At 44.7% G+C, this 25,375-nt stretch overlaps 1 protein-coding gene across 2 annotated transcripts in view; it reads left to right on the top strand.

The window, feature by feature from the left end:
- brip1 (BRCA1 interacting helicase 1) overlaps nt 1–25,375 on the top strand; it is a 129,910-nt gene that overhangs the window by 74,793 nt on the left and 29,742 nt on the right. The window contains exons 11-12 of one of the 2 annotated variants that reach the window (XM_085915845.1): nt 7,767–7,844; nt 24,874–25,033. In XM_085915845.1, coding sequence (XP_085771971.1) covers nt 7,767–7,844; nt 24,874–25,033 — 238 coding nt within the window. Of the gene's footprint in view, nt 1–7,682; nt 7,845–24,873; nt 25,034–25,375 lie in introns of both variants that reach the window. The other variant, XM_085915844.1, reaches the window with a different exon arrangement.

The following is a 25,375-nucleotide window of genomic DNA, read 5'->3' as shown; positions in this document are numbered from 1 at the left end:
CAGTTGTGTGTTGAATACGTGTTCTGATTGAGTAGTTATGTTTACATAAAATAATAAAAGAATTGTACAAATGAGCATCACATTGTACAGAGATTGTCTCCACTAATAGAACATGTACACATTGCTGTTGCTCCCTCTTCATTAGCCATGGCGATTTTTGAAAGTGAGCTGCTGACATCTGCAAAAGCAATGCCATTATTTACATTAGTTTTTCACATAATTAACATATAAATTGTAAATGCGTACAGCGTAACATCTTGTCAAAAATAACATTTGCTTTTTAAATGTCGGCTATTCACACAGTTATAAAGTTTCAAAAAGATTTAATTCATTTTATATACTTAAGAAAACCACTACATGTACTATACATCGACATGAAACAAGCTGTTTTGAATTTGAAACAAATTCCCTTTAGCGTTAATGTTTGTGTCAGGAGCTCTTCTCTTCCAAATTATTAAAACTAAAACAACTAGTCAGGTAGCAAATCATGGGAAAACAATCACTTTTTCGGTTCTTTTATCACAAACAATTTATTTTAGGTTGCATTACCTGACATGTTTCGGCATGTACTTCCGCCTTCATCAGAGTCTCACTGCTGTAGTTGTGACACGTCTTTTTCAGCTGATGGATGAATGAAGGCGTGCCTCACCTGTCAGATTTGACAGATGAGTCACACCCTCTGTTGTCCCTTCACCTCTCCAAAATGCTGCTCCAGGTGGTAGAGAGCATGCAGGTTCCCTCGTCCCTGTTGATGGTCCTCGGGCCCCGTTTTCGGATCTCAATGGCCTCCCTGACCCAACGCTGAGGTTTATTTTCTTTGGTGCGGATGACTCTGGCCAAAAAAGTGCTTGACAAGGGAAACAAAATGAACTTAGTACAACCATGGCAAAACAAATTACAAGCTAGCAGGCAAGCCACATCTTGAGTGCAACTTTGCAATCAATTGATAATGAAATGGACAAACTTTGCAAGACAAAACAATTCTTATTGAAATACTTGAGGACTCACCTCTAAGCAGCCTTTCTCAGTATCTTTCTGGAGTGATTTTGTCCATAAGACCCAACAGTCGTCGACTTAAACTCCAACAAACACGCAGAAAAACTTTACTTGCTCCGCACACTTCTTCTTGTTTTGTTTTACGGTAGCACACAATTTATGCACGTTGCTGCCTCCTAGTGGGAAGTTATCGAGTTGGTTTTACTCTAAATTCATCTTCGTCCATGGGATTTATTTAAGATTTAAAATGAAGCAATACATTATTTATACAACTTACTGCTGGTTCAGAGTTTAACTATTTTATAATTAATGGATTTAATTTTGTCGTCTATATTTGGTCTATGTAACAACCAATTATAGATGCGTCTAAATCTGGTTACAAAAATAACCACACTTTACACAGATCAATGGTTGTTTCAAACAAAGCAATACAACTTTGTACTTCATTTCTAAAACTTACAGCTGGTTTAGAATATGAAATATGATCATATTTGTTGGATTTAATTATGTCATCTATATTAGATCTATGTGTAGTCGAATTATAGACTTGTCTAAAATCAGTCTACACATAGACGAGATGTCTTAATAGATGTCAAGTGCTCAGTGGGAATAGGGTTTAGATTTCCGATTAAAACATACTGTAATTTCCGGGCTATAAACCGCACCAGACTACAAGCCGCACCAGCTAAAATTCGTGCTATTTTTTGTTTTATACTGATATAAGCCGCACGTGCGCACGAGTTATTTTCAAAGAAAGACAGTACACAGAAATCCTTTTTAAAGTTCTAATCACATTAACATTTTGGTTTTAACCATGGAAGTAACAGCACTAGCTGGGCCAAGGTTTTAATAGCACTAACATTTCGTTGTAAACACGGAAGTAACAGCACTAGCCAGGCTAAAGTTTTAATGACATTAACATTTTGTTGTACACACGGAAGTAACAGCACTAACTAGGCGGGTAAAAAAAACATACCATACATACATACTTTATATATGGGTCTGTGGAATCATTAGAAATGTAACTTACAATGAGTCCGACGTCAGCAGCACGGCACATACGCGGCGCATACGCGGCATTGTTTACATTAAGGACGATCGATAGATTTAATGAATTGGAGTAACGCATATGGTTTGATAAAAGTGTTATTTATGTAATACTTATTTGAATTTCTCTGAATGTTACGTCAGGCCCGTTCTCAGATCCTGGTTTGTGTATATGTCACGTTATATGTCACCGTATCGTTTAGCCTGTTGTTGCTGGTTTATGTCTGTTGTTGGTGTTGGATTTTCACAAATGAATTTGCCCCAAAAATGTGACTTATATTCCGGTGCGACTTATATATGTTTTTTTTTCACTTTATTGTGCATTTTATGGCTGGAGCGACTTGTAGTCCGAAAATTACGGTAATTTTATTTTTATGCACTCTATTGTGCTTTTAAATATGTTATTGGACAAACCGGATTCAATTGAAGTTGGGAAATTGTGTAAAATGTAAATATAAACAATGAACAATGATTTGAAAATCCTTTTCAACCTATATTGTCAGACTTGGATCAAGGAGAGGACTCGGATGCAGATTGACAACAAAAAGGGATTTTATTCTAACAGGCTGGAGTCAGCAAAAACCAAAAGTGCCTCTAAGAAGGGAAAACGAGGTGGCAAAAAACAAAATACGAGCTTGGGCTTGATGATAAAAAGGTCTCTTCAACTGACGCGATCGCTGGTGCTCTGGACATGACAAGACCCGCTGGCACAAGACAAGGGGAAGACTCTGACTAAATACACACAGAAGGGTAAGGGCACAGGTGCAGACAATTAGGTTTAAGGACACAGGTGCGCACAATTAGGATCAGGGAAGACAAGCAGACTGACGCACAGAAGAAGGACCCACGAACTGAAACGAGAGGAGTTACTTATCAAAATAAAACAGGAAGTGACAATACGACAAACAATAAAAGACAACAATGACCCACAAAACAACGGCATGACATATATTCAATTGACTACATTACGAAGACAACATATTTAATGCTCAAACTCATCAACTTTATTTTATTTTTCAATTAACAATTAACTTAGAATTTCATGGCTGCAACACGTGCAGTAGAAGTGGGGAAAGGGCATGTTTACCTCTTTGTTACATCACCTTTCCTTTTAATAACACTCAATAAACATTTTGGAAGAGAGGAGACTAATTCTCTTAGCTTCTCAAGTGGAATTCTTTCCCATTCTTCCTTGATGAACAGCTTCAGTTGTTCAACAGTCCGGGGTCTTCCCTGTCGTATTTTACGCTTCATATTGCGCCACACATTTTCAATGCGAGACAGGCCTGGACTGCAAGTGGGCCAGGGCTTCTGGGAACCTGGACTCTTTTACTTCGAAGCCACGCTATTGTAACACGTGCAGAATGTGGCTTGGCATTATCTTGCTGAAATAAGCAGCAGCGTCCATGAAAAAGACGTCGCTTGGATGGTAGCATATGTTGCTATAAAATCTTACTTTTCAGCATTTATGTTGCCTTCACAGAAACTAATGCACCCCCATACCATCACAGATGCTGGCTTTTGAACTTTGAGTTAATAACAGTCTGGATGGTCCGCTTCCTCTTTGGTCCGGAGAACACGACATCCAGTGTTTCCAAAAACAATTTGAAAAGTGGACTCATCAGACCACAAAACACTTTTCCATTGTGCATCAGTCCATTTTACATGAGCTCGGGCCCAGAGAACCCCGGCGGGGTTTCTGGATGTTGTTCATAAACATGGTACCATGGCTTTGCATGGTAGAATTTTAACCCGCATTTACTGATGTAGTGATGAACTGTATTTACTGACAGTGGTTTTCTGAAGTTTTCCTGAGCCCATTTGGCGATATCCTTTACACACTCATGTCGGTTTTTAAGGCAGTGTCGTCTGAAGGATCGAAGGTCACGGTCATTCAGTCTTGGTTTCCGGCCGTGGCGCTTATGTGCAGTGATTTCACCAGATTCTCTGAACCTTTGGATATTATTATGGACCGTAGACGTTGAAATCCCTAAATTCCTTGCAATTTTGCTTAGAGAAATGTTGTTCTTAAACTGTTCAACTACTTTCTCACGCAGTTGTGGACAAAGTGGTAATGGACTCGCCCCATCCTTGCTTGTGAAAGACTGAGCATGTTTGGGGAGGCTCCTTTTATACCCAATCATGGTACCCACCTGTTCCCAATTAGCCTGATCACATGTGGGAGGTTCCAAATACCTGTTTGATGAGCTTTTCTCAGCTTTCTCAGTATTTTTTGCCACCTTTCCCACACCATTAGGGGTGGGAATCTTGAGGCACCTCACGATTTGATTACGATTCAGAGGCTACAACTCGATAATAAAACGATTATTGATGCATTTTTAATTCATGTATATGATGCACTTTTTCCACATTTTTTTTTGTCTCACTGAATGAGCATTCATCACTTGCAGTTAAAAAAAACACTGCATTTTGTTGCGTGTTGTGCGGGATGTCCGTTGTTGAGCCAGGAAAGCAAAGGTGTGGAGTTTAGAGTTGGTTCTTTATTGGCAAGATCTTGGGTTGTTTAATGGCGGCCAATACACACGGCACGACAGCAGATGAAACAACAACTTCTGTCTCCAGGTCAGCTTGTTTTATACTGTCCGGAAAGGCGGGAACTTGTCACATGACCATGTCGAGTGTGGGGGGCGGCACCCCCCAGTGTGTGCGTGTGTGTTTGCCTCTGTGTGTTGTATTCGTGTTCTGATTGAGCAGTTATGTTTGCATAAAATGATAAAAGAATTGTACATATGAGCATCATATTGTACAGAGATTGTCCACCCTGATAGAACATGTCCACATTGCTGTTGCTCCCTCTTCAATTTGTAGTAAGAAACAAAGTTTTGATTGATTTGATTGATTGATTTTACTATTTCTTCACACCATCATTAATCATTATTACATATACATATATCATGACATTTTAATAGCATGAGGAAAAAGGTCCATGAGTGAAGCTAAGTATCAGCTTATATAACGGGGCCCCGTCAGACAGACGGACGGACAGACAGACACTCATTATACACACACATACACACTCTCAACCCAGCTAACTATGGAAATGTAAATTTAATTATAGGTTTGTAAAAGATCCCCAAAAAGATGCTTTTTGAAATTGGAAATAAAGGGAATGACCTTTAAGGCTTCATCCATTCAGTTCCAAATCTGAGGTCCCCTACATGCAACACTCATACTGGTGCGCACACTTTCAAGATTCAGATTCAAGAATTTTTATTCGCCATGTTTGCCAAACAAGGAATTTGACTTCGGTACATCACAGTCTCTTTTCAACATTTAGTCAAAATGACAAATGACAAATATTCTCAGCCATCCCCTGATCTTAAACTCCCAGGAGGGCAAGGAAAAACTCAAAACTCTAACTAAAAGAAATGAGAAACCTTGAGAAGAGACCACAGATGGGAGGGTCCCTCTTCCAGGATGACCAGGTTGCAATGGATGCAGAGAAGACACATCGTATAAACAGTGTAGACAATCCAAAAAGGTATGGAGAGCAGGATGTTATTGCACAGCAATGACTCTGAGACTCTAAGAGTGGTGTGAGTTCATCAGAGCAACAGCCTGGGGGAAGAAGCTGTCTCTGTGTCTTGGTTGTGTTGGCATTTCGGGGTCATCACTAGGCTGGTTTCATTCGTATCTATCAGACAGGACCCACCGAGTGGTCCATGGCAGTGCGTCCTCTGAGCTCTATAAAGTTACGTGTGGTGTCCCACAGGGATCGGTACTAGGCCCAATTCTATTTAATATTTATATGACTCCGCTTGGGGACATAATACGTAAATATAATATTAGTTTTCAATGTTACGCGGATGACACCCAATTATATATGCCGTTATCAATGACAGATCCGCGGGACTGTTGTAATCTTGAGGCATGCCTTGCGGAGATCAAGCAATGGATGTCTCTTAACTTCCTTCGTCTGAACCCAGATAAAACTGAGATGTTGATAATTGGTCCAGCTCGTTATCAACATTTATTTAAGGAAACCACTATAACTCTAGATAACCGTACTATCACTCAGAGTGATACTGTAACTAATCTCGGGGTAATATTTGAGCAAACGCTCTCCTTTCAAAAGCACTTTAAGAATATAACCAGAATAGCATTTTCTCACCTTCGTAATATTGCTCTCGACCGGAGATGCGGAAATTATTATACAGGCATTTATCACGTCGCGCCTGGACTACTGTAATTCATTATTCTCTGGTCTTCCCAAGTCCAGCATCAAAAGTCTACATTCATTCATTCATTTTCTGAACCGCTTACTCCCCACGGGGGTCGCGGGTGTGCTGATGCCTATCCCAGCCGTCATCGGGCAGTAGGCGGGGGACACCCTGAACTGGTTGCCAACCAATCGCAGGGCACACAGAGACGAACAACCATTCGCACTCGCACTCACACCTAGGGACATTTTGGAGTGCTCAATCGGCCTATCAAGCATGTTTTTGGGATGTGGGAGGAAACCGGAGTGCCCGGAGAAAACCCACGCGGACACGGGGAGAACATGCAAACTCCACACAGGGAGGGCCGGAGGTGGAATCGAACCCACACCCTCCTAACTGTGAGGCGGACGTATTACCCACTGCGTCACCGAGCCGCCCCACTTTTATTTCATTTAATCATTATTTCGTTTTAATAATTTATTTCATTCAACATCATAATTAATTTACCATTTTTATTTCATTTAATCATTATTTCGAGTCCCACAATAGTGTGAAGTGCCTTCGCCTTCACACGCAATTTCTCCAGAAATTGCCAATTCTAGTTATTATTAGTGTGAAGGTGAAGACCTTCACACTATTGTTATTCCTGTCCTTTATTATTAGTGTGAAGGCGAAGGCCTTCACACTGTTGTTAGTGTGAAGGTGAAGACCTTCACACTATTGTTATTCTACTTTTTTGTTGTGCCCACTTTTTTGCCGCTTAACTACTTCCACATACTTCAACCGATTCACTCCGTTCCACTTTTCACTTATTCCAAATATTCAGGAATCGACTGCTTACATTTCCAAAACCAAAATCTCCCAAATTCCGTTTTTCACCTATAAATTCTATGTTTCTCAGGTAATTCAACTCGTTTCCAAATCATTCGGCGGTATTCCCCAAAAGGTTATTCAACCATTTCGCTTTCACAAGCAATTTCTCCAGAAATTGCAAATTGTAGTTAATTTTAAAAACCCACTATCAATTTCAATAATGTGGAAAAATTGTTTCATCACATAAAATATATATTTTTTATCTCGTTGTAGTTGCCAATTATTTTACATGGTGAGGGTCAAACCTCATCGACAGGTAGAATTGAAATTATGTTTCTATCAGCAACAGGGGCATTAACAAGTAGGTGTTGACAATTGTGTTGGATTTCCATCAAAACCTCAGGTTTTCAGGAGAGCTTGTCATTCCCCTTAGGTGTGTTTTGCCAGGCACTTTAGGCCTTATTGGGTTAAATGAAGCACACCCATAAATCCACATAAATTTACCCATGATGTATAACAACTGGTAATATAATTTATAAAATAAAAAAAATAACAAAACGTTGCATTTAATAGTACATGAGAGCAGACGTTCTCTGAATGAAGAATGAAAAACTTGAAATTCAAATTAAAAAAATGTTTCTGCAGGTTTGGGTTGGCACTGTTGGTGTAGGACCTCAAGGTAGAAAGCTCTGTGCCACCTTTCAACATGCTGAAACATATGCCTTCCAGGATGAAGTTGGTGCCCTCCTCCTGAATGTCTGCAAAGTTGTGCCCAAGGGTGTGCTCTGCTTCTTGCCTTCCTACAAGGTAAATATGTATACATATCAATTAAAAAAAAGAAATCTGCTCAGTGTATTTGGCCTTCGGTGACGTACAAAATTTCTGTATTGTGAGCACGGCACTTGTTATAAAGGTTGGCTAAAAGTGAGCCATGATTTACAATGTCAGTCTCATGTTTTGGACTTCATATTTCTGGGAATGTCACGGTGGTTGCTGTGTGTCCATTTGAAGCCTTTTTGTTATGTTTGATTTCTTGGATCTTATTTGGATTAATAATGCAAATTAATGACTTGGTTACGGATTTGACACTAGAAAAGAAATACGGACATTAACTGATGTTCCGAGATTCTGGATTTAAGATATCTGGTCGAGTAGGTATTGAGAAGCTAATTGGCGTAACTGTAACAGATTATTATTATTATTATTATTATTATCATTATTAATTGTAATAATTAATATTGTTAGCGTAATTCTCGGACTATACGACACTACTCTTTGCACATGCTTTGAACCCTGGGGTTTATCGTCCGGTGTGGCTTATCTATGGATTTTTCATGATTTTTATAATATTGTAAAAGCATTTGTTTTGGTAAAACAAGGTAATAGAAATGATGGTGTTTTTATCATGTAAAACACCTGCATTTTATAGTCCAGTACAGCTTATATATGAACAAAACAGGACTTTCCCCTAATTTTAGCTTTTTTTTCCGAATGGTAAAATACTGTTCGTGCCATGTGTATGTTCTGAGTCCACAATTTGATGCGCTGTGCTTTTATTTTGGTGGTCTTCAGTAGTTCAGAAAGTGCTGACCCTCTACCCGGTGTCTTGATTGTTGCGAGACACTGCCAAAAAAAAGGAAAAAGAGGTCGCGATCTGATGTGTTACTTTTTTGTTGCTGCTCTCAGACGTAACAGACTTATATGTACGCCAGCACCCGGCTGGAATGGGGACAAGGTATTTGTGTTTAATTTCTTTCATTATTTTTTTCAGGATTTAAATTCTCTGTGAAAAGGTGTTTAAATACTATTTGTCTGCTTTTAAACGCTCATTTACACTTATTATGGTTTGTTTTATGCCCTAGTTCTTGTGTTTTTTTGTTTCGATGTGCTCCTTTATGTTCCTAGCGACCTCCATAGCTGATCATATCTTGACAGAGAATACACAAAACCTTCCCCGTGACATCTACTTTATGTTCCGTCAGGCACGTGGTTACAGACTGTGTTCTAAGTTGTTCGATGACGCTGCTCTCGAGCCATGCCCATCTGAAGAAGTTCTTGATCCCATTCAACTTGTCTATTTACCTGGCACGATCCTCGTCTTTTTTGTCCACATTTTTCGCCATGCTGGCGAAAACCTTTGCTGAGTAGGCCCTAGATCTATCTAACAAAATAACTCGTCTACAAGTGATGAAAACCCAGTCGCAAATTCACATTGTGGTGGTGTAAAAGCACTTTGTTCTCCACGTAAGTTAACAAGTGGAAATTATGTGACGAAAGTAGCGCCAAAATGCTGCCGAAAATAAGGAGGATCACTGCTGCCAGTGAGTTAGGTTTACAGAGGCAAGCTGATTTCCGTACTCACGGCTTAACTAATTTTGCCTTGAGATGTGCCAAAAGATGCCGGGTGGGCGGGTGAATGCTCGCAAGTCGCTGAGGCTAACATTGCTCATCCCTGGATATGGGCTCAAACACCTCATTTTTACTATTATGACTCCATTTTAGTGCTGCCTTTGACACTGTCGATCACAACATATTATTAGATCGTCTTGAAACCTTTGTTGGTATTTCAACGGCGGCACTTTCTTCGTTTAGTTTTTGTCTCTCTGAGAGGACCCACTGCAAAGTCCATGGCAACACGACCTCTGAGTTCATGAATGTTACATGTGGTGTCACGAAGATGCTGATCTGTAGTTGGACCTATTATACTGTTTAGCATTTTTATGATTACGCATGGGGACATTATACGTAAATATATTAGTTTTCATTGTTATGCTGATGACACCCAATTATATTTGCTGTTAGAAATGACAAATCCGCGGGATTGTTGTAATCCTAAAGTGTGTCTTGCTGAGATTAAACAACGGATGTCTCTCAATTTCCTACTTCCTAAACCAGATAAAACCGAGATATTGATAATTGGTCCTGCACGTAATCAGCACCTATTTAAGGAAACCGCTATCAAGCTAGATAAATTACCCAAAGTGATACTGTAACGAATCTCTGTTTAATATAGAACCAAACTCTCTCTTATCAAAAACACAATAAAACATACCGTATTTTCTGAATTATAAATCGCTGCAGAGTACATGTCGCACCAGCCATAAAATGCTTAATAAAGAAGGAAAAGACACACTGGAGTATAAATCGCATTTTGGGAGAAATTTATTTAATGAAATCCAACACCAAAAACAGACATAAAATAAAAATGGAATAAAGACAACAACCAACTGGACAATTTTATGGTATGCTAATGTTCCATAACAAACAATGAACTGAGAACGTGCCTGGTATGTTAACATAACATATTAAGAGTTGTTCAGATAACTATAGCATAAATAACATGCAAACATACTAACCAAACCACCCTTGTCACTCCAAATCACTAAATCCAATGAAATTGTTATCCTGTGTGTCATTTTTAAAGAACTCCGCTAACTCCGGAGGTAGAAGTTGCGGCGCTTTCTTTTGTATGTCACGTCAGACTCGTCAGTTGCCAACACAGGCCTTGAGGGCCCTCTTGCGCTTTAGTGTGAAAATAACATATTAAATTATGTAATAATGTGTTATTGATTTTACACATAAGTTGCTCCAGAGTATAAATCCCACCCTATAAAAAAAATTATAGTCCAGAAAATACGGTAACTAAAAACTGCGTTTTTTTCCCCTCTGTAATATTGCTAAGGTATGTCCAATCCTTTCAACCCATCCATCCATCCATCCATCCATCCATCCATCCATCCATCCATCCATCCATCCATTTTCTTTACTGCTTTGTCCCCACGGGGGTCGTGGGAGTGGTAAAGCCTATCCCAGCCGTCATCGGGCAGCAGGCGGAGGACACCCTGGACTGGTTGCCAGCCAATCGCAGACGACTAACCATCCACACTCCCACTCACACCTTTCGGCCTACTAAGCATGTTTTTAGGATGTTGTAGGAAACCAAAGTGCCCGGAGAAAACCCACGCGGACACGGGGAGAACATGCAAACTCAACACAGGGAGGGCCGGAGGTGGAGTCAAACCCGCACCCTCCTAACTGTGAGGCAGACGTGCTACGCAGTGCGTCACTGAGCCGCCTCCTTTCAACCCGTGATGCAGAAATTATTATACATGCGTTCGTTACGTTGCGCCTTAATTACTTTAATGTGTTGTTCTCTGTTCTTACTAGGTCTAGTATTAAAAGTCTACAGTTGGTACAAAATTCTGCAACTAGACTGCTCACAAGGAAGAGAAAGTTTGATCATATTACTAGCCAACTTGCATTGGTTCCCAGTCCACTTAAGACAGGGGTGTCCAAACCTATTGCAAGGAGAGCCAGATTTGATAAAGTGAAGAGGCCCGGGGGCCAATAGTTTTTTGGGACATTTTCTAACGACGAAAATTGTTATAAAACAACTGTTACACTGTACACTGTTATAAAACAAATTTCATTGTCACAATTGTCTTTGTTTTTTCAAATGACAAAATAACCAAATACAAGCCACTCTGGCAGAGTATTTTTTGTCGTTTAGACGGGTTACAGACCTCACTCTCGATGCTACACCCTAAAGTTTGTGCTCTGCCACTCCGATGGCAAATCCATTTGGCTCTCTTGTTTTTAATTTCCAAATGATTTGAAACATTCTTCCTTAGTTAGTCATCTAAAGTACCGTGAGTCGTCACCTTATCGTGGTGGAGGGGTTTGCGTGCCCCTATGATCCTAGGAGCCATGTTGTCTGGGGCTTCATGCCCCTGGTAGGGTCACCCATGGCAAAAGGGTCCTAGGTGAGGGGCCAGACAAAGCACGGCTCACCAAAGCCCCTCATGATGACAAACAAAAATGAACTTCGTTTTCCCTCGCCCGGACGCGGGTCACCGGGGCACCCCTCTCGAGCCAGGCCTGGAGATGGGGCTCGAAGGCGAGCACCTGGTGGCCGGCCTTCGCCCATGATGCCCGGCCGGGCATAGCCTAAAAAGAAAACGTGGGTCCTCCTTCCCATGGGCTCACCACCTGTAGGAGGGGCCAAAGAGGTCGGGTGCAAAGTGATCTGGGCGGCGACCAAAGGCGGGGACCTTGGTGGTCCGATCCCCGGCTGCAGAGGCTGCTTCTAGGGACATGGAATGTCACCTCTCTGGCTGGAAAGGAGCCCGGGCTGCTGTATGAGGCAGAAAGGTTTTGACTAGACATAGTCGGACTTGCCTCCACACATAGTCGGCCAAAGGCGGGGGACCTTGGCGGTCTGATCCCCGGCTGCAGAGGCTGGCTCTAGGGACATGGAATGTCACCTCTCTGGCTGGAAAGGTGCCTGAGCTGGTGTGTGAGGCAGAAAAGTTCCGACTAGACATAGTCGGACTTGCCTCCACACATAATTTGGGCTCTGGTACAAGCCCTCTTGAGAGGGGCTGGGCTCTCTTCCACTCTGGAGTTGCTCACGGTGAGAGGCGTCGAGCAGGTGTGGGCATACTTATTGCCCCCCAGCTGGGTGCCTGCACATTGGGGTTCACCCCGATGAGCGAGAGGGTAGCCTCCCTCCGCCTTTGGGTGGGGTGACGGGTCCTGACTGTTGTTTGTGTCTATGCACCGAACAATAGCTCAGAGTACACATCCTTCTTGGAGTCCCTGGAGGAAGTGCTGGAGAGCGCTCCTTCTGGGGACTCCATCGTTCTACTGGGTGACTTCAATGCTCACGTGGGCAATGACAGTGAGACCTGGAAGGGCGTGATTGGGAGGAACGGGAGAGCTTCAACTCCCACTTCCGGCAGAGCTTTTCCCATGTTCAGGGGGAGGCGGGGGACATTGAGTCCGAGTAGACCATGTTCCGCGCCTCCATTGTTGAGGCAGCCGACCGGAGCTGTGGCCGTAAGGTCGTTGGTGCCTGTCGTGGCGGCAATCCTCGGACCCGCTGGTGAACACCGGCGGTAAGGGATGCCGTCAAGCTGAAGAAGAAGTCCTATCGGGCCATTTTGGCCTGCGGGACTCCAGAGGGGGCTGACAGGTACCGGATGGCCAAGCGGAACGTTGCTACGGCGTTTGCTGAGGCAAAAACCCGGGCGTGGGAGGAGTTTGGCGAGGCCATGGAGAATGACTTCCAGACGGCTTCAAAGAAATTCTGGTCCACCATCCGCTGTCTCGGGAGGAGGAAGCAGTGCGCAGTCAACACTGTTTACAGTGGAGATGGCTTGCTGTTGACCTCAACTCGGGACGTCGTGAGTCAGTGGGGAGAATACTTCGAAGACCTCATCAATTCCAACGACACGCCTTCCATTGTGGAAGCAGGGCCTGGAGACTCTGAGGCGGACTCTCCAATCTCTGGGATCAAAGTCACTGAGGTAGTTAAAAAACTCCTACGTGGCAAGGCCCCGGGGGTGGATGAGATCCGCCTGAAGTTCTTAAAAGCTCTGGATGTTGTGGGGCTGTCATGGCTGACACGCCTCTAGAGCATTGCGTGGACATTGGGGACGGTGCCTCTGGATTGGCAGACTGGGGTCCCCCTTTAAGAAGGGGGGCCGGAGGGTGTGTTCCAATTACAAGGGAATCATACTCCTCAGCCTCCCTAGTAAGATCTATTCAGGGGTGCTGGAGAGGAGGATCCGTCAGGAGGTCGAGCCTCGGATTCAGGAGGAGCAGTGTGGCTTTCGTCCTGGCCGTGGAACAGTGGACCAGCTCTACACCCTCGGCAGGATCCTCGAGGGTGCATGGGAGTGTGCCCAACCAGTCCACGTGTGTTTTGTGGACTTGGAGAAGGCGTTCAACCATGTCCCTCAGGAGGTTCTGTGGAGGGTGCTTCGGGAGTACGGGGTGCCGAGCCAACTGATAAGGGTGATTCGGTCCCTGTATCACCGATGCCAGAGTTTGGTCCGCATTTCCGGCAGTAAGTCGGATTCGTTCCCAGTGAGGGTTGGACTCCGCCAAGGCTGTCCTTTGTCACAGATTCTGTTCATAATTTTTATGGACAGAATTTCTAGGCGCCGTCGAGGCGTTGAGGGGGTCTGGTTTGGGGACCTCAGCATCGTGTCTGCTTTTTGCAGATGACGTGGTGCTGTTGGCTTCTTCAGGCCGTGATCTCCAGCTCTCACTGGAGCGGTTTGCAGCAGAGTGTGAAGCGGTCGGGATGAGGGTCAGCACCTCCAAGTCCATGGTCCTCGGTCGGAAAAGGGTCCAGGCTCTCCCTTAGAGATAGGGTGAGAAGCTCGGTCATCCGGGAGAGACTCGGAGTAGAGCCGCTGCTCCCCCACATTGAGAGGAGCCAGAGAATGTGGCTCGGGCATCTTATCAGGATGCCTCCTGGAAGCCTCCCTGGGGAAGTGTTCCGGGCATGTCCCAGGTAGGAGACCCCGGGGACGACCCAGGATGCGCTGGAGAGACTATGTGTCTCGGCTGGCCTGGGGATCCCCCGGGATGAGCTGGATGAAGTGGCTGGGGAGAGGGAAGTCTGGGAGTCCCTCCTAAAGCTGCTGCCCCCGCGACCCGACCCAGGATAAGCGGAAGAAGATGGATGGATGGATGGATGGATGGATGGATGGATGGATGGATGGATGGATGGGTTTTAATTTCCTTATTTTAACCTTCACCATGTCCCTCTCTCTTCACCCTTAATACCAAGGGGTTAAGAGAAAAGCTACTTTATTGACTATAACATTTAAATGTGATTTTGTCATTTTACAAGCGTCTCATAGGACTGCTAATGATACAAAGTTTAGGAAAAGCCAGTGGGCCAAGTAGTTGTGGGAAGCACGCAAGTCAGAAAAGGCCACCAGGGTTCTAGTGTTAAAAGAAAATTATTTAGAAATGATAATTGGTCACAAAAGTGACCCAGGAGGACACTTTACAATACATATTCTGTCAGTCATTTCAATCACTGTCATTACTGTTAATATGTATGGCGAAAATACATGACCCGAAAGTGTACAGTAATCCATCGCTACTTCGCGATTCACTTATCACGGCCTCGGTGCATCACGGATTTTTCTGAAAACACATATTGCGGATATATTCGATACATCGCTGCGTTTTGCTTGGAGCTTTGTTCGCCCATATGACTTTACAGCACACTATTGGCTGGTAAAAGACAAATGGGAACATGTTGATCTGTATCCTTGCCAATGATTGGCTTAGAGCACAGATGTCAAACTCAAGGCCCGGGCGCCAGATACGGCCCGCCTCATCATTTTATGTGGCCCGCAAATACAAATTGTGCATCAAATTTGTGTGTAATTACTAGAATTGCAAATTGTCTTCACTTTTAATATCTTTATATATATATATATATATATATATATATATATATATATATTTGACCAGTTATTATTCGTCTAATTTGAAAACGTGTTATTTGTCAGTTTGTTTTGTAGCTTTTACTGCATATAATATGAGGTGCTCATACATTTATTTGGGTTGACAGTCATAATGGCCGTCCGAAAGAAGCTTTGACTACAATGCGGCCCGCGAAAAAAATGTTTGCCACCCCTGGCTTAGAGCAACTCTAACTAGGGTTTATCTCAGTCTCCTGCTTCATATCCACTCCACTTTGTTTGTGTCTGCAGAATCAGCAGCATCTCTGATTTGCGCTTCATTTTGTTATCACAAATGAGGCAGGACAACCAAATGCAACATGGGCTCTTTGTTTGGGGAAAGTTTAAAGGAAACAAGGAGGTCTGAAATGCCGGCAGAAAAGGACTACGAGGAAGGCTGACGAGCCAGTCAGCGAGCTCGCGTTGTTCATCATTGAAGCAGAAGGGCATAGCAAGCTTTTTAAAGCTATTTAAAAAGTGTTTAAAGTATAATAAAGTGTTTAACATTATAAAAGTCTTGTGCGGATGCCCTCGCGTTAGGCTGCGGGGGGGCGCTTCAGCTGGTCAGCACGGCAAGAGCAGAGCGGAGCCGTTGCACGTCTACACTTAAAATTGATGAGGTGGTCAGCGGGCTCACATCGTGCAGGCCTCTCGTAACACAGCGGGTCAGGCAAACGAGAATCAGGTGGCAGGCGTGTGTGTCAAAACAGACAAATCAGCAGTTCCGTATTGGCGACGCACGCCTTAGAGGTCTAGCGAGGAGGGCGTGTCCGGCAGGGCGAGAGCAGAGACGTGACACAGCCACGCACGAAGGAATAATTTACTGCTGTGCAGAAACAGTCGGGACAACAGCAGTGAGCGCAACCGCGCACGTAGGAAAAACACACCTCCGTCCAGGATTTGAGACAGCATCCGGAAATGAGCACGAATAGCGTGGGGTGTGCCTCTGAGCAATGTGCGCATGCCCTCGCGCTGGGCTGCAGGGGTGCGTCAGCCGGTCAGCACCACGAGAGCAGAGCGGAGCCGTGACACCTTTACAGCACGCAAGAGCAGAGAGGACCGAGATACATTTACACTTCAAAAAAGGTTCATAAAAGGCTTGTGTGAATATTGTAACAATAAATTTTCCGTAATTTTCGGACTATAAGTCGCTCCGGAGTATAAGTCGCACCAGCCATAAAATGCACAGTAAAATGGAAAGAAAACATATATAAGTCGCACCGGAGTAAAAGTCGCACTTTTGGAGCAAATTTATTTGTCAAAATCCGACACCAAGAACAGACATGAACCAGCAACAACAGGCTAAACGATACGGTATGCTAACGTGACATATACACAAACGAGGAGCTGAGAACGGGCCTGATGCAACATTCAGAGTTATTCAAACAAGTATTACATAAAGAACACGTTTATCAAACCATCTGTGTCACTCCAATTCATTAAATCCATCGATCGTCCTTCATGTAAACAATGCCGCGTATGAGCCGCATATGCGCCGCACCGCTGACATCGAACTCGTAAATTGCATTTCTAATTATTCCACAGACCCATATAACGATATATAAAGTATATTTCAAATAACTATCATAACAACAATATTATCAAACCATCTGTGTCACTCCTAATCATTAAATCCATCGATCAAATTCCTCGTCCTTTATGTCAACAACGCCGCGCGCGCTCCGCACATATCTAGTATATAACTATATTGTAGCGTTAACAAAGTACCAGGAAAGACGTGGGTTTGGTAAACGGCTCTTTATTTAACAAAACGAGTTCAACGAGCCAACAACTACTGAACTGTAACGATAAAAACATGTACAAGTTGCTACACTAAATAAAATATATCAAATAACTATAACATAAATACGTTTTTCAAACCTTGTGTCACTCCAAATCATTAAATCCTTCAAACGTGGGGCCCTTCCTCATCTTCATCATCCCGTGATCGTATCCTTTGTCCTTTATGTAAACAATCGACGCGCGGCACCGGTGACGTCACTTGCAGTTCAAATGACAGTAATCCCTTACTACATCACGGTTCATGTACTTCGCGGATTTTTGAATTTTGTGAATTTGTGAAAAAAATCACATAAGTCGCTCCTGAGTATGAGTCGCCCCCCCCCACACACACACACCTAAAGTATGAAAAAAACCGCGACTTATAGTCTGAAAATTACGGTACTCCTATTTATTTTCTTATTTTTTTAAATACATAAGAATGCTTCTGAAAGTCAGATTCACTTTTAAAAAATCTACAAGATTTTATAAATACAAAAAAACGTGTTTGAGAAGCAATAAAATTTATAAAACTACAATAAAGGTTCATAACAGTCTTGTGCGGATATTGTAACAATATCCATCCATCCATTTTCTGTACCGCCTTGTCCCCACGGGGGGTCACGGGCGTGCTGGAGCCTTTCCCAGCCGTCATTGGGCCGTAGGCAGTTGACACCCTGAACTGGTTGCCAGACAATCGCAGGGGACACAGAGACAAACAACCATTCGCACTTGGACTCACACCTAGGGACAATTTGGAGTGCTCAATTGGCCTACCAAGCATGTTTTGGGATGTAGGAGGGGGGTGTAACTAAGCGATTTTTAAAGTGCAATTAACTTGTAGGGATTTCTGTGACAAGCGTGATGTGAGTGCCAGGTTCCAGTTGATCTTGGTGAATGTTTAAATTTCGTTGAAAATTTGTAGGGGTGCAACTAAGACATTTTTAAAGCGCAATTAACTTGAAGGGATTTTTGTACCAAGTGTGATGTTAGTGCCAGGTTCTAGTCACTGCCCATCACCTTAAGCCGCAATCGGTTGCTGCCCATCGGCTCCAGAAACTTCTCTCAGCTCTGGCAGCTGCCACCAGTCGCTGCCCATTAGGTCCAGCAGCTGCCATTGTTCGCTGGCCATCAGCTCCAACATCAACCATCAGTGCTGCCTATCAGGCCCAGCAACAGCCATCAGTCACTGCCCATCAGCTCCAAAAGCAGCCATCAGTCGCCGCCCTTTAGCCCCAGCCACCATCAGTCGTCACCCATCAGCTCCAGCAGCCACCAGTAGCCGCCCATCAGCTCCAGCAACAGCCGCCATCAGTCACTGCCCCTCAGCTCCAGCAGCCACCAGACGCCACCCGTCACCTCCAGCAGCCGTCGTCCATGAGCTCCAGCAGCAGCCGCAGTCACTGCCCATCACCTCCAGCAGCCACCGCCAGTCACTGCCCATCGGCTCCAGCAGCCACCGCCAGTCACTGCCCATTGGTTCCAGCCGCAGCCACCAGTCGCTGCCCATCAGCTCCAGCCACCACCAATTGCCGCTGCCCCTCAGTTCCAGCCGCAGCCACCAGCCGCTGCCCATCAGTTTCAACAGCAGCCATGAGAGACGATCGTTAGAACCTTCACGAGGTGTCTCTCAGGAGGCCGCCCCCCGCGGTCTACGAATCCAATGAAACCACCCAGAGATGTCGCCGAGGAACACGCTTGTCTTTGTTTTTCTTCCAGCCGGAGCTGTCCGTCCTGCCCCACATCTCCGGCAACTCCTCCTAAGGGCGGGCGACGTCGCGGAGAACCCGGGCCCTACTTGCCTTGGCTGCTCTAAGACGATCTGTCGTGACTTCATCCTGCTAGTCTACACCGCTTTCCGACGGAGTTTCCACAGGACCTGTAGCGACCTGACCCGTGCACAGAAAGAGTCATCAAGGCTTTCTCTGCGGATCCTGCTCTGGAAATGCCGTCGTGCTGTCACTTACGTGTTCAGTCTACATGGGACCGAAAGGTAAATGCTGTGTCTGCACAATCTCTTTCCCCTCCACCATTTCCCCCACCTCCTGCTCTAACTGCCCCAACAAATCCCACCACTCTTATCACCACAAAACCTTTTATCACAACCATCCTCATCCACCACCCAAGCACCAGCGACAGTACAACTGATCTCTGCTGCCGCAGCCCCGGCCGGTAAAACTGCAACTCCTAGTCCAGCATATGAAGGAGGGAGCCGCTCTGGCAATACCAGCTAAAGTTACCAGCCAGAAGGAGCTCCCTTGGCTGACAGGACCTGAAAGACCTCATCCACGAGAGGAATAGACTGCACCGAAATCTACATAACGGGAAAGAATGGCTTAACCTTTGTAAATGTGTCAAGGAAGAAACTGATGAAGCAAAGAGAAATGCATGGCATGCTCACCAACCAAGATTGCCGAGACTAAATCTATGGGACAAGCGTGGTCCCTCGTAAAGTCCCTCTCAGGCAACAAAACGCAACACTTTGGTGAGACACTGGTCTATAAGAATATGTCAGTGATGGCGCCAAAACCACTGCATTTATCAGAGTATGCCTCGGTCAGCGGATGCAAAAGTGACAAACCAAGTAGAAGAGCGGTGCATAATCTTCGAACGACAACCCCCAGCTTACTCGGTTCACCGCGACAAGTACTCGAGCTCCCGTTCACCGTCAATGAGCTACAGGCCGCGCTAAATCAACTCCAAGCAGGCAAGGCAGCTGGACCTGATAGCATTACTCCAGACCTTCTGATAAACCTCCTGGAAGCTCTTCTCCCTGAACTGCTCCACATCGTCATTACCAGTTGGCTAGTGAGCTGGTGCCCGCAAGTTAGGCACGTGGCTACCATCATACCCTTCCTCAAAAAAGGAAAGCACCACAGGACGTTGGAAACTACAGATCCATCGCTCTCACCTCTACGCTCAGCAAAACGATGGAGCGGCTCATCGCCAACTGTCTTGCATGGTGGCTGGAAGACAAACGGCTCCTCAGTCATTGGCAGGCCGGTTTTAGAAAGGGAAGGAGTATGACGGACTAGACCCTTCGGCTGTCGCAGTTCATCTCCGACAGCTTTCAGTCAACACAGCGCCAGTGTACGATTGCAACATTATTCGACTTCAGCAAAGTGTATGATCAGGTCTGGAGAACAGGTCTCCTTCAAAAAATGGCAGACCTTTTGCTTCATCAAATGGACCGCCTCCTGGCTCACTAACCATACAGCCAAAGTCAAGATGAACGCCACCAAAGGAAGGAGCAGAACCTTCAAAGAAGGACTTCCGCAAGGCTCGGTCCTGTTGCATCTCCTATTCATCATCTATATTAATGACCTCCTCGGCAAGTTTAATGAATCCACTCTTGTCAGCGCCTATGCGGACGATTTGGCTCTTGCTTGCCGGGGACGGAACAAAGAGGAGGTGGAAAGAAGACTGCAGTCTGAGGTAGAAAAAGTCTGGCGGTGGAGTACTAAAGCACACTTAAAACTTAACACAGCCAAGTGTGAGGTGTCGTTTTTCAACTTGGACTCAGCTGAGGCCAACTGGAAACCAAATATTTCCATAAATGGCGCCATGCTCAAACATAACCCCGTCCAAACGCTTCCTTAGTGTTTCCTTCGACCGACAACTCACGTTTACGGAGCACGCAAAAAAGGTCTGACAAGTAATGTCAAAACGGTCTAACGTCCTCTGCAAGCTCAGTGGCACCTCGTGGGGATGGCAACCGAACGACCTCAGAATGGTGTATATTGCCACCCAAAGAAGCCTTGCAGAATATGCCGCACCCGCATGGGCCCTCGGGCTGGCTCCAACCCACCTCAAGTCCCTTGAAACAGACCAAATGGAAGCAGCCTGCGCTATAACCCACCATGTCTGGTCAACCCCAATCAAAGCAGTCCTGCACGAGGTTCATCTTACACCGCTCTTATCCCGTCTAAAAGTGCATTTCCTTCTGAAAGCTGACAGGTGGAACCAGCTGCCCCCTACAGACCCCCGATACCACATTCACGAAAACCTTAAAATGCGGCTGCAAAAGAAGTCAGACTGGCACTCAACGACTCGCCCCCGGGGGTCTTACTGCCCTTAACCTCTACCTTCCCTGTACATATTCTTCTCAACCCTTACCACCCTGGCTTTTACCTCCTCACTCTAGCTGTTTTTACTCAAGTTTTATAGCAAATGCCAGTCAGCATACAAAGAGCTAGGGCCAAAGAGCTGATCATAAATGTAGGCAAATCAGATCTTCACTGACGGATCCACCAAAGAAGGCACCACGGATGGGCGGTGCAGGGTTTGTCGTCTTCAAGGAGGACTTCATCATCCATCAATGGCATGGTGCCACAGGCGCTCAAAGCAGCTCCTATTACTCCGAAAAAGTGGCACTCACTGAGGCACTCTCCTGGCTGATGACAGCACCCAACTAGCAAACATGAATTATCCTAACTGATTGTAAATCGCTAGTTCTAGCCATGGGAAACCCCCATACGCAAGACCCGACTATTCAGAGGCTTCAGGGTGATCTAACCCTTCTCCCTCCGTCCAAGCGACTCCAATGACTGTGGATCCCGGGCCACTGTCACCTACGTGGGAACGACCTGGCGGACTCGCAAGTTAAACTTGGTTCGAACGACGACCAACCTCCCACTCCCCCCGATGCAGCCACGAGACACGCCATCATCCAGCGTGAATATCGCCCTCCCCCTTCTCCCGCCCCCGCCTCTTGCAGACATACACCATAAAAGTCACTGAAGAAGAACTTGCCCTGCTGAAAGGAGATCGCACGGATCTGATTCGTTTCCGTAGTGGACACCATCCCCTGCTCCGTCGTTGGCTCCACCATATGGGGAAATCCAACTCGGATCGCTGCTGCTTGTAACGAGGAGACTGAATCACCTGTGGCTCCACTGTCCAGCTCTACTAACGGAACGCTACCACCGCTGTCTGTGCAAATCCATGGATGAACTTAACACACTACAAATCCCATGATGCAGTGCAATTGTTGACAACCAAGGGCAAGCCGCGGTCTGTTGATGTATACAACGCTTGTATCAAATTAAAGCTAGACCCCAACACTGGCCAAAAAAAAACTTTATCCTGAAAACAGAGGCTTTCAAAGCCAGTAGGAGAATGGGTATACAGTAATCCCTCAATACATCGCGGTTTGTTTTTTTCCAAATAAAAAAAAAATCACAACTTCAAAATAAACCTTCTAAATTGAGGAATTATGGCACAAAAGTTGCCCATACGCCACCAGAAGGCAGGGAGTGTCCACACAATTGCAGTACGTACACTTTTTTATAAAAAGGTTGTGAGTTCTAAAAACATATTTACAGTAATGTACCTTGTTATAGTTGTTCTAAAAAGTTCTAAAAATATATTTACAGTATGTACGCTTGTACCTAGTTATAATAAAGTTCTAATAATAAAAGAGTTCTATAAACATATTTGCATGACATTACATTTTCATGTACAGCACTTGGTCGGTGCTCCTTATACCTCAATTACTGCATTAATGCAGCGTGGCACTGCTCAGGTGTTATAAGAGCCCAGTTTGCTCTGATTGTCGCCTTCAGCTCCTCTGGATTGTTGGGTCTAGCAAAGTGCATCTTCTTCTTCACAGTAGAGCTCATTGGCCTAGTGGTGAGTGTCCGCCCTGAGACTGGAAGGTTGTGGGTTTTAACCCCGGCCGGGTCATACCAAAGACTATAAAAATGGGACCCCTTGCCTCCCTGCTTGACACTCAGCATTAAGGGATGGAATTGGGGGGTTAGATCACCAAATGATTCCCGAGCGCGGCACCGCTGCTGCTCACTGCTCCCCTGTCTCCTAGGGGATGGATCAAAATCACATGAGGATGGGTTAAATGCAGTCACACACCCAGATGTGTGTGTGACGATGATCATTGGGACTTTAACAATAACTCATAGATTTTCTATGGGGTCAGGCGAGTTTGCTGGCCAATCAAGGACAGGTATACCATGGTCCTAAAACAGGTACTGCTGTTTTTTGCACTGTGTTCAGGTGCCAAGTCTGTTGGCAAGTGAAGTCTGCATCTCCATAAAGTTGGTCAGAATCAGGAAGCATTACGTGCTCTAAAACATACTGGTAAAATGCTGCATTGACCTTGGACCTCAGAAAACAGAGTGGGCCAACACCGGCAGATGACATGGCACCCCACAGCTGACAGTGGAAACTTTACACTGGACTTCATGCAACGTGGATTCTGTGCTTCTTCGCTCTTCCTCCAGACTCTGGGACCATGATTTCCAAAGGAAATGCAAAATTTACTCTCATCAGAGAACATAACTTTGGACCGCTCAGCAGCAGTCCAGTCCTTTTTGTCCTTAGCCCAAGCGAGATGCTTCTTACGCTGTCTGTTGTTCAAGAGTGGCTTGATACAAGGAATGTGACAGCTGAAACCCATGTCTTTCATGCGTCTCTTCGTGGTAGTTCTTGAAGTGATGACTCTAGCTGCAGTCCACTTTTTGTGAATCTCCCCCATATTCTTGAATGGGGTTTTTTTCACAGTTCTCTCCAGGATGTGTTATCCCTATAGCTTGTATACTTTTTTCTGCCACATTTCTTCCATCCCTTCACCCGTCTATTAATGTGCTTGGACATAATAACTGATATGCATGATGCAGTGAAGGCATTTCAAGTGAAACTGCGCTTATGGGAGACACAAATGCACCAATGCAACTTGTCTCACTATCCCTGTTGCGAAGTAATGCTGAACCAAAAAAGTGCCAGTTTTCGCAAATGCCACCTTTGTTGAAAAACTTGCTGAGTTCACACGGCACTTCGGTGATTTTGAGGCACAGAAAAGTAACTCCGAGCTGCTTTGCAACTCATTTGGAGTCGGTGTGGAAACTGCACCTGTAGAAATGCAGATGGAGGTGATAGAACTGTAATGTAGCAGGACACTGAAGACAAAATACGACACTGCAGGGCCAAACCAGTTCACTCGCTTCCTTCCTGAAGCGATGCCACAGCTCCGCCAACATGTGGCTCGAATCCTGTCCATGTTTGGCAGCACATATCTATGCGAGCACCTGTTCTCTGATGAAACTTAACAAAACATCACACAGGAGTCACCGCACTGATGAATACCTGCAATCCATCCTGAGAATCTCCACACCACAGAACCTAACCCCAAACATAAACAAATTTGTTGCAAAGAAAAGACTCCAAGTATTAGTTGCTGACTATATAGGACAGGAAAATGGAATGTTATGATTTGTTATGATTTAACGTTTACTTTAAGTTACTTAAATATATATATATATTTATTTACGCCTCCCGTCTCACCCGCAAGGCGACCGCGATTGTGTGTGATGTGAGTCACCCCGCTCACTCTTTGTCTGAACTTCTGCCCTCTGGGAAGAGGTACAGATGCCCGCGCTCCCGCACCACCAGAGTAAAAAACAGCTTCATACTCCAAGCTGTCAGGATCCTGAATTCCCTCCCCCCTCTACCCTCGGCTGCATAACGTCCTGTTCTTTTGCGCTTTGGTCTGGCTGTCTGCTATTAGCACGCTTGCTCCATTTTGCTGCTCTTATTTGTCTATTTATTTATTTATTTATTTATTTATTGTTTAGGTATTTGGGTTATTTGCTTATTACTTATCCATTGCTCTTGTCTGTTCATTTTTACTCTTTGTGCTATTTGATTGTAAGTGTTGTGTACTGTGTCTAGTCACCGTGGGACGGTGGGAAACGTAATTTCGATCTCTTTGTGTGTCTTAACATGTGAAGAAATTGATAATAAAGCGGACTTTGATATATATATTTGTTCAGATGCTCGATAAGATGCGGGATCGGTGGAACATCACAGGCGTTTGGGAAAAACTTGAAAAACAAAAAGAAGTGATAACAGAGCCTCGTGGTGGTGGCAAGAATGACTTGGATGAACTACTTCAGGCTTACTACAATGCAATTAAGTCATGTGAGAAAAGAGGTGAGATTTCTTTTGTATTCATCCCTCAAGGTAATTTTCAACAAACATTGCTTTATATTTGAGCTGTCTTTTTAGCTTTTGTAAGCAAGATACAAATTGTCACCGTCTGGTGTCTAAGCTCCAGGTCTTTAAAATGATCTTCCATTTCACTCAACATAAAGTGGAAGTCAACCCAAAGACTAGTTGGACTGTGCAGTTCACCTATTCAAAACAAAGTTTTCTGATTAAATGTTTCGTTGGTCGACTTGCTAGTGACTGAAAATGGCTTTCTCAAGCTTAGTCGTGATTGGTTGTGACCCAACAGCAAGTGGCAAAATCAGAATGCCATATTTAGAGTAGTAG

This window comes from Syngnathus leptorhynchus, chromosome 7, assembly GCF_054491065.1.
Source record: "Syngnathus leptorhynchus isolate UIUO chromosome 7, UIUO_Slep, whole genome shotgun sequence".
Taxonomy (NCBI): domain Eukaryota; kingdom Metazoa; phylum Chordata; class Actinopteri; order Syngnathiformes; family Syngnathidae; genus Syngnathus; species Syngnathus leptorhynchus.
This window is presented reverse-complemented; position numbering and strand designations above follow the sequence as displayed.